Consider the following 18,423-nt stretch of genomic DNA (forward strand, 5'->3'; position numbering starts at 1 on the left):
GTGTGGACATGTGGGGATGTTGGAGGTGTGGCAGCTGCAATGAGCGGGGCGGTGCAATTTCTCTCTCCACAGTAAGTATGGGATGGAAGAGGGAGATTATCAGCTGATCGAGCCCACTGCAGAAGCATAAAATGAAGTCTGAAGTGGCATGCAGCAAAGTCTGTGACTGCCTCCTGTTTATAAGTACCAACTGTTCTTTTTATCATTCCTTCAGCTCCACACAAAGCGAAACAGTGATCAAATCACAAAGACCATTCCACTTCCCAAAACATCCGATGACATCAAGGCAGGAACCCAGTGTCTAATAGCTGGATGGGGAACTATTAGTAATAGGAAGGGATTTGATCAACTGCGTGAAGTTAATGTCACTGTCCTTAACAGAGATTTGTGCAATGACAAGAAACACTATAATTCTCAGCCTCCTGTGACAATGAACATGGTATGTGCAGCTGACAAGAAAACCGGGAAGGATATATGTTGGGTAAGACAGCTTGTTTTTAAACAATTCTGCCCACATGCTAACTTCTCACCAACCAATTAAAGAACTTTTAGCTGAGTGATCTATTAAATTTAAATACATTTGTATTTTACCAAAACCTCAATAAATCACTTGAGACAGTGAATGAAGAATGAGATCCCTTGCAATTTAAGAAAAGCTACCACTCATCATTAGAAGGAACATCCATCCATCTTTAATGTCAAAAAAGTAAATCCCTCTTATTGTAACATGCTAGAACCTAAACAGCCCTCAAAAGGGATCAAACAACCTTGACTTGCAACTGCACCAAGTATTTTCCTTCTACTGATTTATCAGCTAAAATTTTAGTTGATTAATCTACAGGTTACAGTGATTAAGGCATGCAGCACAAATAAAAATGTGACAACATAATCTGAACTTCCATGCTTGGTATCATGTCCAGTAGAACTACACATTCAGGTCATAGCTGTGCACCTTTGTTTTCTGAAGGCTTTAAATCCAGATATGCTAGGAGAAATCCTGCCTGCATAGATGTCTGGTGAGCTACTGTATTGTAGTGGCTAGGAGGCTGAGGGCCAAATTGGTGGGTGAACTACATCAGGTTTGCGTTCCATAGTTAATAGTGGGTGGGGCTCAATTTTCATCAGAACCAGAGTATTTGGGAAGAGAGGTTTTACCATCTCTTCCTTACCATCTCTTCCTCCACTGCACTCCAATGAAAGTCTCCCTCCCCCATGCGCTGCTTTTAACCTCAGGAAAAAAGCTCCCGCTGGCAGCAGTGTGAGCTTTTTTCCTGAGGCTAATAGCAGTGCAGGGGGGCAGTGGAGGGGGGTTGTCAGGACTGCAGTGGGAAAGGCAAGGATTATGCCTCCCTGAGTGCTGTGGTTCCTATGAAAACTGGTGTGTGTCTGCCTGTGGCGTGTGGTAGTATTTGGTTCTGCATTTGGGTTGGGGGGAACCCTCTATCAATGTAGAAAAATAGCACTCAAAGGAAGAAGGGCCTTATTTATGATGCTGAGTTCTATATACAGGCTCTCAATGCACTTTACTTACGGACATGGTACATAGCAGCTAACGGCCCCACATGAAATATCTGCTGGTGGGCTCTACAGGTGCCTCCAGGTGAGGCTTTTGTGGTGCCATCATGCTGCCTCATTCACAGAAGCTTATTGGAGGTCCAGACATCTTCATAGTCTTGTACTCATGGCACTCCCATGTTTATTTGTGTTTACCACCTCTTCCATTTTCCTCAATGCAGAGTCTGTTAAGGAGAAAAAGATGGAACAGCTGGATAATGCCTTCTGATTGCTAGTACTACGAGCCCTCTGTCTGGAAGCACCCTGCATTTTGGACAAGGAGGTTGAATGAGTAAAAACATACCAAACTCTCTGCACAGCTGGGAGAATGTTCTAGCTGAGTCTAATTCATAACATGCACATCTTAAAGGTGTGGGGAGATAGTTTTGTTCGTTGTTGCTTTGCCTTACATAAATTACAGCAACTAAGGGCACAATCCTATGCATGTTTAGACAGAAAAAAAGTCCTACAATTCCCAGCATCCCCCAACCAGCCACGAACTTAGTGGAACTGACTTCTGAATAAACATCCATAGGATTGTGTTCTAATTATGTGAGTGTATATATATATTTTGGTATTCCCAGGCTTCTAACAATTTTATAGAAGTCTTCTCATTTATCTCAGACTACCAAAAATATGAGGTTTGAATGCATCACTAACTATAATGTAGCATCTTGGTTGTGCTGTCTTGCTAAAATCAAGAGCTGATTCTTTTTTAAAGTTCCTACATGTTGTTGGGACCTTATGACCAAAGAGGGGAGTGTGTTATATATCGGCCTTGGTGAATGGTAACCTCCTCTCTCTCCCTTCCTTTTTTCCCCAGGGTGACTCTGGTGGTCCTTTGATGTGCAATGGGGAACAAAGAGGCATCATAGCCTTTGTTAAAAACTGTGGAGATCCCAGATACCCTGGTGTTTATATTCGACTCACAAAGGACTATCTCTCCTGGATAAAGACAATCACAAAGAATGACTGACACTAATTGACATTGATTCGATGATGCTCTTTCCTGATATTTCTTGATGAAACTTTTCGTTATTTTTAGCTTGCAATTTAGTTTATGGTCATCTCATTCATCTCTGTAGTTCCACTATAACTTCCATTTTCACAGATGGAGAAGAGAAAGATGGTACCTCACCCAAGGTCAGCTATGGGATATAAATGCTGAACTGGGACCTGAACCCCAAACTCTCAAATCCAATTCCAATATTCAATCCATTTGGTCTACAACAGGCTCACCGACCGTTTCATCATTCCCCACAAATGTATGAATAAGATGTGGAGTTGAAATTCCAGCCTAGAAAGTTGATCAGCCTCCACCCCTAGTTCAGCCCTAGCCTAGTTGGAATTCAAATTAAATCAGTTCAAAGAAAATGTTTCCACCAAAGTCACCTGAAGCAAATAAGTTGGCTCAATTGTGAGGATGAAAAATTGTCCCTTTGATGTCAAATTCATCACTTGCAGAGCCAAAAGGAGATATTACTTTTTTTCCACAACCCACTGCACCCCTAATTTGGCTAGCAGAAGCATCTGAGACATATAAGGCTGGATCCAGACTTAGTCATGCTTAGAGTACACCCACTGAATCCAATGGGATAGTTTACTCATGACTAAGTTTGGTACCATTGATTTCAATGAGTCTACTCTAAACACAACTAAATCTGCACTCAATCCATATGGTCCAAATCAGAGAAACTTATGTGCACCTAAGCTCTGCTGATATTGGTGGAACATTAACAAAGCCCTATTTAGGCATTCTGAAGGTCAAACTAAATGTTCTGTCTAGCATGCACTGTGGAGCTGTGCATGCTCACTTTCTTTATTGACATGTAAACACATGTGGCCCTGAACCATGAGACTCCGGGAGGAGGGGTTAAACCTTTTCCCCCACCACCACCTGTTTGTTTGTTTGTTTGTTTGCAAAATGCCACCTCCCCTCAGCAGAGGGGGGTGGTAAAATAGTGGGGGGGGGAGGCTCCACTGCCACAGGGGGTGGAATTTCATGGAAAAACAAGGGGGGAGGTTTAAACCCCTCCCTCAGCACCACAGTCCTAATCGAAATTGGGGCTACAAATGATTACATGGAGGTAAAGAAAACTAAAGAAAATGGAGGTAAAGAAAACTAATGTGCATAGTTCCACCATGCCTGCTAGGCAGAACATTTAGTTTGACCCTGATTCTGTGGACAGTAAATGTACAAGGAGCGGGAAAGCACTAGGTCCCCCCGCCCTCAATATTTCCATCACTCTCTACATGTGAAGGTCAACCTTCTGAAGGGGAGAGCCTCCTCTATATGTGGAAGCTGTCAATATGATTTCAAAGCCCTGATTTTCTAGGGTTCAAAATTGTATGGAGAACCTCCTCAGAAAGAGGAGGAGCTCCCTTTCAGAAAGTTTCCTTCCACATGTAGAGGATGATGGAGCTGGCAAAGTGAGCATGCTCCCCTTCCTTACATGCTTACTGTCCACAGAACTGGAACACCTGAATAGGGCTTGTGTTACAGACACATGGGTTTCCATGGAACAGGCTGTTTCCCACCTCCCAGCTGAGCAGAGCAGAGCAGAGCAAGCTGCTCCAGCTGGTCCAGGGACTACAGAAGCAAGCAAGCTCCCAGAGAGCGAGCGACCAGAGTGCGTGGACAGGGGGAGCAAACAGGAGTTGGCCAGGGAAGTTCGGCAAGGGAGGTCAAGGGAGAGGCCCCTAACATTTTTTTTTCTTTTTAAACAAACTTTTTTTTTCATTTATTTGTCTTGTAACACACACTTCCACACCAGTGGGACTCTGCTTTTAACCTCTATTGAGTAGAGGAGCAGGCACAGGCTAGTCTAGAACAATCAGAAAGCTAGACACAAAAAAGGAATAGAGGCTATGGAAGGACAAGACCCTCCAGTGGTGGTGACCTGCAAGGTGTGTGCAATGTTTGTTTTCTTGCCTGAGAGCAACATGGCCTACACCTGCAACAAGTGCAAGTTGATCACGCTGCTGGAAGAAAAAGTAAGTGGACTGGAGCAGTGACTGTCGACCCTCCGGGGAATAAGAGAACACGAAGAGTTCTTGGACAGAATGGGGGAACTACAGCAGCAAAGGGAAGACTAGTAGCTTGAAGAGCAACAGCAAGCTGAGGCAGAAGTGGGAAACGCTGAAGTGAGGAAAAATGCAGAAGAGGATACTCCTTGGAAAAGGGTGACAGTTAGGAGAAGAAGGACTAGACGCCACTCTGCACCAGTGGAAGCAGTGGAGCTGTGGAACCGATTCCAGGTACTTGAGGATGAGACCGGAGGACAGACTGCAGAGGAAGAATCACAGGGGAACCTGCATGAGAGTGAGCAAGAGGCTGAAGGTCAGTCAAACAGAGGCGATGAAACCCAGGCCTACAAGAAGAAGAAGAGAAGAGTAGTAATAGTAGGAGACTCCTTGCTGCGTGGGATCGAAACCCAAGTATGTCGTGAAGACCCGTGGACTCGCCAGGTATGTTGTCTCCCGGGAGGACGGATTAGAGATGTGACTGAAAGGTTGCCTGCACTCATAAGGCCCACTGACAAGTATCCCTTTCTTCTCATCAAAGAACAAGGATACAGCCAAGCGGAGCTACGAAGAAGTCACGTCAGACTTTGAAGCTTTGGGAAGGAAACTCAAGAACTTTGGGGCCCAGATAGTTTTCTCATCCATCCTTCCAGTAGTTAGAAGAGGGATAGAAAGGGAACGAAAAATACTCCAGGTGAATGACTGGCTATGAAGGTGGTGCTGACGTGAGAGATTTGGATTCTGGGACCATGGGCTAGACTTCCTGGAAGATGGGCTGTTGGCAAGGGATGGGTTGCACCTCACAAAGGATGAGAAGAATGTGTTTGGCTACAGGATGAAGAACTTCATCAGGAGGACTTTAAACTGAATCCTACGGGGAAGGGAGATGTAAAGTTGGGGGTAACAATGGATGAAGGCTCATGCACCACAACAGAGAGAACAGCTCTAATAGCGCCCAATAATAGTCTTCAGACACATGTAGGAAGAAAGCCAGACTATGAAGCACATGGTCTTCAATGTCTATATACTAATGCTCAGAGTATGGGAAACAAACAGAATGAACTTGAACTCTTAATACAAGAGGGAAATTATGACTTGATAGGTATAACTGAGACTTGGTGGGATGACTCTCATGACTGGAATACAGCAATTGAAGGATATAACTTGTTCAAAAAGAACAGGAGTAACAGAAAGGGAGGTGGGGTTGCACTGTATGTGAAAAATACATATCTCTGCACGGAAATACAGGAGGATGAGCTTGGTAGCCCCATTGAGAGCATCTGGATCAAAATAAATGGAGCAAAGAATAAAAGGAACCTGGTGGTCGGAGTCTACTACTGGCCACCCAATCAAGGAGAAGACAAGGATGAAACTTTTGAAAAGCAAATAGCCAATGTTTTAAGGAAATATGTGGTAGTAGTAATGGGGGACTTCAATTTCCCCGATATTTGTTGGGAGAGAAATTCTGCAAAACATGGCTCCTCCAGGAAAATTTAGGGATGTCGGAGAATTTCTCCACAAATCTCCGGGAATGCGTTGGCATTCGGCCCCCCCGAAATTGGTGGAGAAACGGTCTGCCACCCCCCCCCCCGCCATCCCCCCCGGGATGGGACTTACCTTGTGCGAATGTCCCTGGCGGCAGCAGCTCCCACTGGCGGCGCAGCGGTGGTGCGGCCGCGGCAGTGGCCGGTCTTCCGACCGGCTGCCGCCGCCGCCATTTCCAAGTAAAAAAAACAACAACAACAACAAACGTGATAGGCTACGTAAAGATTTACGTAGCCTATCACAGCTAGATTTTCAAAAAACACCGCGATAGGTTACGTAAATGTTTACGTAGCCTATTACGGCTGATTTGGGGGGGGGAAGCGCGTACGCAAAGGGTGGCGCCCATGAGCGCTGCCATTTGCGTTCCTTATTTGGGCACGTGTAGTCTACGTAAACATTTACGTAGACTACGGTGAAAATAAGGGCAACGCTATTTGCGTTGCCCTTATTTTCGCCGTAGCCTATGTAAATGTCTACGTAGACTGCACGTGCCCAAATAAGGAACGCAAATGGCGGCGCCCATGGACGCCACCATTTGCGTACCCGCTTTTTGTTTTTTTTCAAAGTCAGTCGTGATAGGCTACGTAAACATTTACGTAGCCTATCACGGCTGACTGCAGGGATGCAAACGGCGACAGCTACGGCTGCTGCCATTTGCGTCCCGGCAAGAGAAGAGGTTTTGCGGCCGGAGGGACGGGGCGCCTCCCCCCGGGCCAGAATTTTGGCGGGGAGGGATGGGGCGCCTCCCCCCCCGCCCAGAATTTCGGGGGAAGGGACGGAGCGCCTCCCCCCCACCGTGAAGCAAGCTGCGGGAACAGGTAAGAGACTTTCGTCCATCCCTACAGGAAATTCCTGACTTGTGTGGCGGATAACTTCCTCCTACAGAAAGTAGAGGAAGGAACTAGAGGATCAGCTATCCTTGACTTGATCCTAACCAACAGAGATGACTTAGTGGATAAAGTAGTAGTTACAGGAACTCTGGGGGAAAGCGACCATGTTGTACTTGAGTTCTTGGTACTAAGGGAAGCAAAAGCTGAGTGTAGTCAAACGCATACCCTGGATTAGGAGTGCACGAAAGCCACTTACCTGGTCTCGCAGCTTTTCGCGGTGGGGGGGAGGCGCTTCGCTGCTCTCCCCGCGAAGTTCAGGCCGGGGGGGGAGGCTTCCTGCCTCGCCCGGCCGAAATTCAGGCCGTGGAGGCGGCGCCTCACCTCGCCCGGCCGCGAAATAAAAAGTAAAAAAAACAACAACAACAACGCCCCCGTGATAGGCTACGTTAATCGTCACGTAGCCTATCACGGGTGACTTTAAAAAAAAAAAGCATTTACGTAAATCTTTACGTAGACTACAGCGACCAAATAAGGAACGTGAATGGCGGCTCCCTATGGGAGCCGCCATTAGCCGTACGCGCTTTTTTTTTTTTTAAGTCACCCGTGATAGGCTACGTGACGATTTACGTAGCCTATCACGGCTGACTTTGCAGATCTAGCCATGATAGGCTACGTTAATCGTCACGTAGCCTATCACGGGGGCGTGTTGTTGTTTTTTTACTTTTATTGGAATGGCGGCGGCAGCGGCCGGTCGAAAGATCAGCTGCCGCCCCTGCCCCTGACGAAGACCCAACGAACCGCCGCCGGGACCCGCCGCTGGGAGGGACATTTGGGAAAGGTAAGTCCCGTCCCGGGGGGGGGGGTGCGGGGGGGTGCGGAGAATTTCTCCTGGAAAAACGTTGGCGCTCGGCCCCCCAAAGTTTCGGGGAGAAATTCTCCGCCAACCCTACCCTGGATTTTAGGAAAGCTGATTTTAATAAACTCAGAACAATGATCAGTAAGGTCCAATGACAAGCGACGCTAACGAGAAAAGGAGTCCAAGATTGGTGGGAGCTTTTAAAAAAGGAAATTCTCAAGGCACAATCACAAACAATTCCAACAAGAAGAAAAGGTGGAAGACAACAGAAGAAGCCAATGTGGCTTCACAAAAAAGCTTAGGGATGACCTAAAAACAAAAAAGGACACATATAGGAAGTGGAAAGAAGGCCAAGTAACAAAGGAAGAGTACAGGCAGATAGCACAGAATTGCAGGGATGGCGTCAGGAAGGCTAAAGCTGAGAATGAGCTGAGGTTAGCAAGGGATGTTAAAAACAACAAAAAGGCTTTCTTCAGCTACGTCAATAGTAAAAGACAGGGGAAAGAAATGGTGGTTCAGCTATTAAATAAGGATGGCAAAATGATAACAGATGACAAAGAAAAGGCAGAGGTGCTCAATTCCTACTTTGGCTCAGTCTTCTCCCAAAAGAGGATCTATGACCCCCCTGGCAAAGGCAAAGTACAGGCTGAAGGGGGAGGATTGCTGCTTGGGATCGATAGGCATATGGTCAAGGAATACCTCATTACTTTGAATGAGTTCAAATCTCCAGGGCCAGATGAACTGCATCCTAGAGTCATAAAGGAACTGGCAGAAGAACTCTCAGAACCGCTGTCTATTCTCTTTGAGAAATCATGGAGGAAGGGGGAAGTGCCAGATGACTGGAGGAGGGCTAACGTTGTCCCTATCTTCAAAAAGGGTAAAAAGGAGGAACCTGGGAACTACAGACCAGTCAGTCTGACATCAATCCCAGGGAAAATTCTGGAGCAGATCATAAAGCAATCCATCTGGAAGCACCTTGACAACAATGCCGTGATTACTCGAAGCCAACATGGATTTGTCAAAAACAAGTCCTGCCAGACAAATCTGATCTCATTTTTTGATCAAGTAACCTCCCTTGTAGACCGTGGGAATGCTGTAGACATCATATACCTCGACTTCAGCAAAGCTTTCAACAAAGTGCCCCATGATATCCTGATGAGCAAACTAGCTCAAAGTGGGCTAGATGTAACAACGATCCGGTGGATCCACAGTTGGCTACAGAATCGGTCTCAAAGAGTGCTTATCAATGGGACCTTCTCAAACTGGGGAGAGGTAACGAGCAGAGTACCGCAGGGCTCAGTCCTGGGCCCAGTGCTCTTCCACATTTTTATGAATGACTTGGAGGAGGAGGTGCAGGGAATGCTGATCAAATTTGCAGATGACACAAAATTGGGTGGGATAGCTAATACTTTGGAAAACAGAAACAAAATTCAAAGTGATCTGGATAGACTGGAGCGCTGGGCAGAAAACAACAGAATGACATTGAAGAGGGATAAATGCCAAGTTCTGCTCCTAGGAAAAAGAAACCAAATGCACAGTTACAAGATGGGGGATACGTGGCTCAACCACACTACAAGCGAGAAGGATCTTGGAATCCTTCCAAGCTGAATATGAGCCAACAATGTGATGTGGCTGCAAAAAAGACAAATGCTATTTTGGGCTGCATTCATAGAAGCATAGCTTCCAAATCCCGGGAAGTACTAGTTCCCCTCTACTCAGCACTGGTTAGGCCTCATCTGGAGTAGTGTGTCCAGTTCTGGGCACCACACTTTAAGAAGGATGCAGACAAACTGGAGAGGGTTCAGAGGAGGGCAACAAAGATGATCAGGGGACTGGAAACAAAGCCCTATGAAGAGAGACTGAAAGAACTGGGCATGTTTAGTCTTGAGAAGAGAAGACTGAGGGGAGATATGATAGCACTCTTCAAGTACTTGAAAAGTTGTCACAGAGAAGAAGGCCAGGATCTCTTCTCGATCATCCCAGAGTGCAGGACACGGAATAATGGGCTCAAGTGACAGGAAGCCAGATTCCGGCTGAACATCAGGAAAAACTTCCTGACTGTAAGAGCAATACGACAATGGAACCAATTACCTAGGGAGGTGGTGGGCTCTCCCACACTGGAGGCCTTCAAGACAAGGCTGGACAGCCATTTGTCAGGGATCCTCTGACTTGGATTCCTGCATTGAGCAGGGGGTTGGGCTCGATGGCCTCGTAGGCCCCTTCCAACCCTACTATTCTATGATTCTATGATTCTGATTGGTTCTGACTGAAACCCAGAGTGGATTCATTGCCCCACTGACATTGGAGCCACCAGCCTCCACTGGCTTTAACCTCCCCACAGTGAACCTGATGCAGCCAAGACTGCTGTTTCTTCGCCCCTAATACTGATGGGGAAACAGGTTTCTCAGTCAGGACTGATGGGGGCACAAGGGAGTCATTCAGAAAGAACCCTCTTTCTGAAAAAGAGCCACGTATACAACATGCTAATGATGACTGTTTTGAGAACCTCAGTGTTCCCCTGTGTGATACCAACAGAGCTCTGAATTTCCTCATCTTTATATATAGTGTATATATCAAAAATCTCTTCCCTTTAATTGCACTGGCCTACTTTTCACAATCAGTTAAAAGGCAATAAAACTTACAGCTTGAAGCAATCTGGGAAACTAGTCTGATCTCTTGTACTAAAAATAACCCTCTTCTTTATCACAGAGTGGTAAAGATAATGTAACCAAATCTGTGTCTGAAGAGAACAATAGAAGTATTTTTTAAACAAATTCTTCTCTGGAGATCTGATATGGAGCATTGGATTTGCTACTTGTAGAAATGCTTAGGCTATTTGTCTCCACCTATACTAGGGATGTCAGAGAAATCCATGGGGGGTGGGGGTAGAGTTCAACACCTCTCCTAGGCTCTGCCCCCCCCTGCCGCCGCCGCCGCCCTGGACTTTGTTTTGGTTCCCACTGGAGTGCTTGACTTGAACTGCAGTGAGTCAGGCAAGTTCACAGAATGATTTTCCAGGAATTTTGCGGGGGGGGGGAGGTTTTGCAATTGGCACAAATTGCAGGCAAATTTGTGTAATTTGCATACATTCAGCCACAATTTGCACAAATTGCTCAGATATTTGCACTAATTTCAGAACCTCCCCACACACACACAATGCACAAACAGTTTGTGGAGTTCAGGGAACAGCCCACAGCTCAGCTTGCAGACACAAAGCAAGTTGTACATGCTGCAGAACTTTGCCAAGCCAAAAAAAAAATGGGTTTCCCAGTGACAGACATCCCTAACTTATAACTGTATGTTTGTAAAGAAACCCAAGTATTAGAAAAAGGATCTTCCCCATATTCAAAATGTCGCCTGCAATGCACCATGGCTCATCATGAGCCACACCAACTTCCACCCATGCCAGTAAGCCTGATGTGTTGTGTGAACTGGGTCAATATGTTTGATGCACAGAAGCTTAAGGGTTGGCTTACCAGTATGTTGCATTAATTGATCTCTCATCACTTCAATAGGTTTCCTCGGAACAATTGTAGTCCCTGGTAAAATATGTCCCAGAATTAGAAGATGGACCTGTCAATCATTCAACTGCACTCCTTTCCTCCCTCCCCCAGCTCATAATCTATGCTTAAAGCAACGAAACCAAAATATGCTATTTGGAGAGGAGACAAGATTTGCCACTCCGAACCATGAATCAGTAACGAAGCCTTGTGATGGTCCAGTTTCACTTCTGGTCGCTTTGTAGGGAAGTCCACATCACCTTGGGAAGCACCAGAAATTGTCCAAAGGGGCCCAATTCAGCTTGGGCTTTGGCTGAACCCAATGCACATCCCTAGTGAATACATAATCTTCACACATCATTTGCCAAACCATGGTTTGCATTAAGGAAATTTAACAAAGGACAAGACAGTGGAGAGAAGAGTGGGTGGGTACCTAATTCATCTAATTTTTCTGCTGCAGGATAAGTTTATTTCCATACAGACCAAGACTTACGTGTACCTTAACTCAAGCCTTCTTCTGACTCAGCAGGAAATGATAAACTAACCAAAACATTGCACTTGTCTAAGATTTTCACAGCAATGCAGGAAATGTTTTAGGTATGCGAGACCACACACTCATGAAGACAAGGTCAGCTCTTCCTCTCCCTCACTAGCACATTGACATACTTGGTCAGTTTCGTGGTTTGTACACTTCAGTGCTTAGAAATTACATGTATTCCAGGACAGCCGTGAGGCCTAATTCTGCCCCCCACGCCACCCCGCTGAACATGCTGCCGAAATGTGGCAGCATGGCAGCAGCAAAAAAGCTGCAATTTTGTGTTAACAAGCTATGTGGGAAGCTCTTGCCATGTTTGAAACCAAAACTGTGCTCCCAGGAGGCTTTGGGAAGTGCGATTTTGCTTTGAAATGAAATGCACACTCCTCATGCGCCTTAACGGCAAAAAAATGTATTTGCTGCTGCTGCACTGCCAAATTTCAGCAGCAAATTCAGCAGTCCAGGAAGGTTGTGGCTCTAGCCTGGTTCTGAGGCAGGGGGATATTGGCCCGCAGAACAGGGGATGCTGCCCACCCTTGGTTTAAGGTGTGTCCCATGCAAGCCACAGCCGAATTGTATCGTAATGTAGGACAAGAGTTTGAAACCAAAACAAATACAGTTTAAACAACTCTATAAAAATAAATCCCCTTCATGGATCACTGCCTTGTTATGGTGAACGGGCTTGTGTAACTCAGTGAAGCCATAAGCTATGCTGTGCAGGGCCACCCAAGACAGACAGGTCATGGTGGAGAGTTCTGACAAAATGTGGTCCACTGGAGAAGAAAATAGCAACCCACTCCAGTATTCTTGCCAAGAAAACCCCATGGAACGTATCACAAGGCTAAAAGATATGATGCCGGAAGATACACCCCTCAGGTCGGAAGGTGTCCAATATACTACTAGGGAAGAGCAGAGGGAATTTCCAAGTAGCACCAGAAAGAGTGAAGCGGCTGGGCCAAAGCTGTGGATGTGTCTGGTGGTGAAAAGAAAATCTGATGCTGTAAAGAACAATATTGTTTAGGAACCTGTAAAACATTGTAAGATCAATGAATCAAGGTAAGCTGGAGGTGGTCAAACATGAGATGGCAAGATTGAGCATCGACATCATGGGAATCAGCGAACTAAAATGGACAAGCATGGGCGAATTTAATTCAGGTGACCATTATATCTACTACTGTGGGCAAGACTCCCTTAGAAGAAATGGAGTAGCACTCATAGTCAACAAAAGGGTGGGAAAAGCAGTACTGGGGTACAATCTCAAAAATGATAGAATGATCTCAGTACGAACCCAAGGTAAACCATTCAACATCACAGTAATTCAAGTCTATGCCCCAACCACTGATGCCGAAGAAGCTGAGGTTGATGGGTTCTATGAAGACCTACAACACCTTCTAGAACTAACACCAAAAAAAGATGTCCTCTTCATCATAGGGGATTGGAATGCTAAAGTAGGAAGTCAAGAAATCACCGGGATAACAGGCAAGCATGGCCTTGGTGTACAAAATGAAGCAGGACAAAGGCTAATAGAGTTTTGCCAAGAGAACACGCTGATCATAGCAAACACGCTTTTCCAACAGCACAAGAGGCAACTCTACACATGGACATCACCAGATGGTCAATATCGAAATCAGATTGATTATGTCCTTTGCAACCAAAGATGGAGAAGCTCTATACAGTCAGTAAAAACAAGACCTGAAGCTGACTGTGGCTCAGATCATGAGCTTCTTATTGCAAAATTTCGGCTTAAATTGAAGGTGACAAATAGATTTAAGGGATTAGACCTGATAGACAGAGTGCCTGAGGAACTATGGATGGAGGTCCATAACATTGTTCAGGAGGCAGCAACGAAATCCATCCCAAAGAAAAAGAAATGCAAGAAAGCAAAGTGGCTGTCTGATGAGGCTTTACAAGTAGCTGAGGAAAAAAGGGAAGCGAAAAGCAAGGGAGAAAGGGGAAGATATATCCAACTAAATGCAGATTTCCAGAGAATAGCAAGGAGAGACAAGAAGGCCTTCTGAAATGAACAATGCAAAGAAATCGAGGAAAACAATAGAATGGGAAAGACTAGAGATCTCTTCAAGAAAATTGGAGATCTCAAGGGAACGTTTTGTGCAAAGACGAGCATGATAAAGGACAAGGCAGGGACCTAACAGAAGCAGATGAGATTAAGAAGAGGTGGAAAGAATACATAGAAGAATTATACAGGAAAGATCTGAATGTCCCTGATAGCCATGATAGTGCAGTCACTGAACTTGAGCCGGACATCCTCGAGAGTGAAGTCAAGTGGGCCTTAGGAAGCATTACTAACAACAAAGCTAGCAGAGATGACAGTATTCCAGCTGAGCTATTTAAGATCCTAAAAGATGATGCTGTTAAAGTGCTGCACTCAATATGCCAACAAATTTGGAACACTCAACAATGGCCACAAGACTGGAAAAGGTCAGTTTACATTCCAATTCCAAAGAACGGCAATGCCAAAGAGTGTTCAAACTACCACACAATTGCGCTCATTTCACATGCCAGCAAGGTTATGCTCAAAATCCTGCAAGCTAGGCTTCAGCAGTATGTGAACCGAGAACTACCGGAAGTACAAGCTGGGTTTCGAAGAGGCAGAGGAACTAGAGATCAAATTGCCAACATTCGCTGGATCATCGAGAAAGCAAGAGAATTCCAGAAAAATGTATCTTTCTGCTTCATTGACTATGCTAAAGCCTTTGATTGTGTGGATCACAACAAACTGTGGCAAATTCTTAAAGAGATGGGAGTACCAGACCACCTTACCTGTCTCCTGAGAAACCTGTATGAGGGTCAAGAAGCAGCAGTAAGAACCGGACATGGAAAAACCAATTGGTTCAAAAATGGGAAAGGGGTATGACAAGGCTTATTTATTGTCACCCTGCTTATTTAACTTATATGCAGAGTACATCATGAGAAACGCCGGGTTGGATGAATCACAGGTCAGAATTAAGATTGCTGGGAGAATTATCAACAACCTCAGATACGCAGACGATACTACCCTAAGGGCAGAAAGCAAAGAGGATTTAAAGAGCCTCTTGTTGAGGGTGAAAGAGGAGAGTGCAAAAGCTGGTTTGAAACTCAACATTAAAAAAACGAAGATCATGGCATCTGGCCCCATCACTTCCTGGCATATAGAAGGGGAAGAAATGGAAGTAGTGACAGATTTTATTTTCTTGGGCTCCAAGATCACCATAGATGGTGACTGTAGCCATGAAATTAAAAGACGCTTGCTGCTTGGGAGGAAAGCTATGGCAAACCTAGACAGCATAGTAAGAAGCAGAGACATCACCTTGCCGACAAAGGTCCGTATAATCAGAGCTATGGTTTTCCCAGTAGTAATGTATGGCTGTGAGAGCTGGACTATAAGGAAGGCTGAGCACCGAAGAATCGATGCTTTTGAACTGCGGTGCTGGAGAAGACTCTTACGAGTCCCCTGGACTGCAAGGAGGTCAAATCAGTCCATCCTAAAGGAAATCAACCCTGACTGCTCATTGGAAGGACAGATACTGAAGCTGGAGCTCCAATATTTTGGCCACCTAATGCAAAGAGAAAACTCCCTGGAAAAGACCCTGATGCTGGGAAAGATTGAAGGCAAAAGGAGAAGGGGACGGCAGAGGATGAGATGGCTGGATAGCATCACCGATGCAATGAATATGGACTTGAGCACACTCCGGGAGAGAGCGCAGGACAGGAAGGCCTGGAGTGCTATGGTCCATGGGGTCACGGACATGACTGAATGATTGAACAACATAAAAATAAATAACTTCCCTTTGATATAAGATCATTTCAAAATCTCATATCCCTTCATATACAGCATCCTGACACTTAAGTTCCCTGTATTAACCAAGTCCTGCTCAGTGCTACAGGATTTCCCAGGTGCCACAATGCTACGATGCTGCTGTGATGATGCTCTGGATCGCCACCCTGCTCTTCATCCCAAAGGGAGGCAATAACCCAAGGGAGATAGGAAAAGGCTGCCTCTGGGCTCCAGAGCCCACTTGGCGCTGATGCAAGTTCAGGACCCTGGACAGGGACAGAGGTGCTAGTTCAAAGTTCAGTAGTTGGAGGTCAGGACTAGAGGCAGCAGGCCTGTAGACCAGCTGGAAAGAACTAGTCGCCTCAGCACTGGCCTGGAGCAACTGCCAGGGCTTAATTGTCTGGCCTAAAAAGTCAAGAAGACTAGGCTCCAACCACTGTATGCTGCACCTGGCCAGTTAAAGGGCTATTGCCTTTTATGCAGCCAGGGGCTGCTTCTAGGCAATGGCGGGTTGAGTTATGGGGACTAATTCATGATGTCCCCAGAACAGGGCATTTCTGATCCTCCAAGGAGTCTCTTCTGTGGAGACCAGTGGCAGAGGTACTTCCTCAAGGTTCAGAGGACGGGGGACCTCTGAACCTTGAGGATGTGGTACATAATCTGATGCTGGTGGGTCTCCTTGGAAAGGACCAGGGAGTGGATGCATCCCCTCCTTGGAACTACTGTTGCTCAAGAACTCTGCTGACAAATAAAACCTATTTGTTTGCCCAGGCATTTATGAATAGGTGTTGCTGCCTATTTTATGTATCTTGTATGTATGGTATGGATTTTTGTAATGTGTTGTGGTTACATCCACAACACATTACAAAACATCCATTATGTATGGATTTGTTGTAATGTGTTGTGGTTTTATTGGGATTTTTTTAAAAAATACATTTTATACACTTCCCATGATCAGCTGGAATCAGGTAGCTAGAAAGAATAAAGACCAAAAAAAGGAAGGTTAGAAAATGGTGCCAATAGAGCTGCTGATCAGGCAACACAGAGACTGCAAAAAGCAAAGAAAGCCGAGGGGAGTTTGAAAAGACATTTTTTCTTCAGCTGGGTAATTTAAAACCCTGGACTTAATGGCCTTATGTGCCCACCCCCTTTGGACAGACATGTGTATTATGTCAGTTATGAAGTACGCAATAAACATTTCTCTCCCCATGCCCACCCCACTGCTACTGTATGCTTTATAGCCATTTCTACATCCCTGAAATGTTAGAGCAAAAAAACAAAGACATTCTGTCAAATCTAATATAACAAAATAAATACTCTGAGCATGTACAGCTTCAGATTCATGTGCAGCTCACTTAAATCCAGTAGTGTAGGGGAAAATTCAGAAATGCAGGGTCCCTTCATGACAGTCACAGCCACACCCCCTCACAGCCATGCCCCCTTCTAAGATTGTACAACCTTGTAAGATATACAGCCTTCAACTAGGATCCAAAAATAGTGCAGCTGAGAGTAAGGCAGTGGCATTTCAATTGGATGTCTGAGAAAAAATGCAGGGGTGTTAAAAGCTTTTTAACCCACTCTCTCATTCACACACAAACATTTTAAGTTTTCAAAATATGACAATCCATAGAAGCTTCATCCTCTCAAATCAGTTCTCATGGACAGATCCCTTCTCATTTAAACAGCCCCCTTGCACACTCCCTTAGTGCCCCAACATTGCCCATTAGCCTTTCCTAAGCTCCTTCATTATATCTCCCCCTCCCCCTCCAACAGAAACATCCACACACCCAGCTGGCTCGAACTACACACACACACACACGCAGTGGTGTAGTGGTAAATCTGGAAATGCAGGAGCTCATTGTGACAGTCTCCAAGGGCAGTCCAAAAATTTCAGGCAGCTGTGCCAACCCATATCAACAAACCAGTTCTAGGAATTTTCATCTCCACCAGGAGCACATCTTTGGTAAAGCAAATAGGTCTTAATTGCCCATTCCAGACCAAGTCATCCCAAATACTTTGCATTCCAACATGGAATAATATATTGTTGCTTGGAAAATTCACTCCCCCCACAGCGGCAGTGAGGATTTCAGCTAAGCTCAGAGGGAACAGGGAATTCTGAGCGGGGGTGGCAGATGACATCAGAGTCCCTGCTAATGAAAAAGTGCTGGGGCTGCACCACTGCTTAAATCATGGCACCAGCATGACTGCAGCAATAAAAGGGAGTTTGCTTCTACAGCCTTGATGCTAAACACATTTACTTCAGAAGAGACACCATTTTATTATAGGAGGGGATATTATAATTCTAAAGTAGAAATAATAAAATGAACATCTGTAGCCATGTACATGCACAGCTGGCCACCCCTGGACTATACTTCTTTCTGTTTTAAAGTGAGAAAGGATGCTGTGGTGAGCAGCATCAGCCTTGGTGAGCTGGCCCAGGTGCTGACATCAGGCCTGTTTGCCGCTGCCCACTTCATCAGCCACTCTCTGGACCCATCACTGGGGGGGGGGGGCTTGCTGCAACAATGGTCCAAAAGCATTATTTTCATGCCAACCCTTCGCAGATAAACACTCAGTGCAGCCCTAATCCACAGGTCCTCTCGTGCAGCAGCACACTACACACAACTTTGCATGAAAATTTTGGCAACCACAGCAATGGAACAAAGTACTAATCTTGGCTAAGGGAAAGGCCAAAAGTAGAGTACATTCAGAAGAGTAAGATGAGAGAAAAAAAATACCTTAAAAGCGGTTGAGTGAAACCCACAGCTCACTTCCTTTACATAGCCGAGAGAGGGAGAGAGAGA

The 18,423-nt window shown here is 45.4% G+C and overlaps 1 protein-coding gene across 1 annotated transcript in view; it reads left to right on the plus strand.

Annotated features, from left to right (window-relative positions):
• LOC146352092 (granzyme A-like) overlaps positions 1–2,530 on the plus strand; it is an 18,921-nt gene extending 16,391 nt beyond the window's left edge. Inside the window, exons 6-7 of the mRNA XM_084829642.1 lie at positions 215–481; positions 2,378–2,530. Coding sequence (XP_084685768.1) covers positions 215–481; positions 2,378–2,530 — 420 coding nt within the window. The remainder of the gene's footprint in view (positions 1–214; positions 482–2,377) is intronic.
• Positions 2,531–18,423: the final 15,893 nt, after the last annotated feature.

The sequence above is a fragment of the Heloderma suspectum genome, chromosome 2, assembly GCF_057233095.1.
Source record: "Heloderma suspectum isolate Gila_16-S chromosome 2, 16-S_ref, whole genome shotgun sequence".
NCBI lineage: Eukaryota > Metazoa > Chordata > Lepidosauria > Squamata > Helodermatidae > Heloderma > Heloderma suspectum.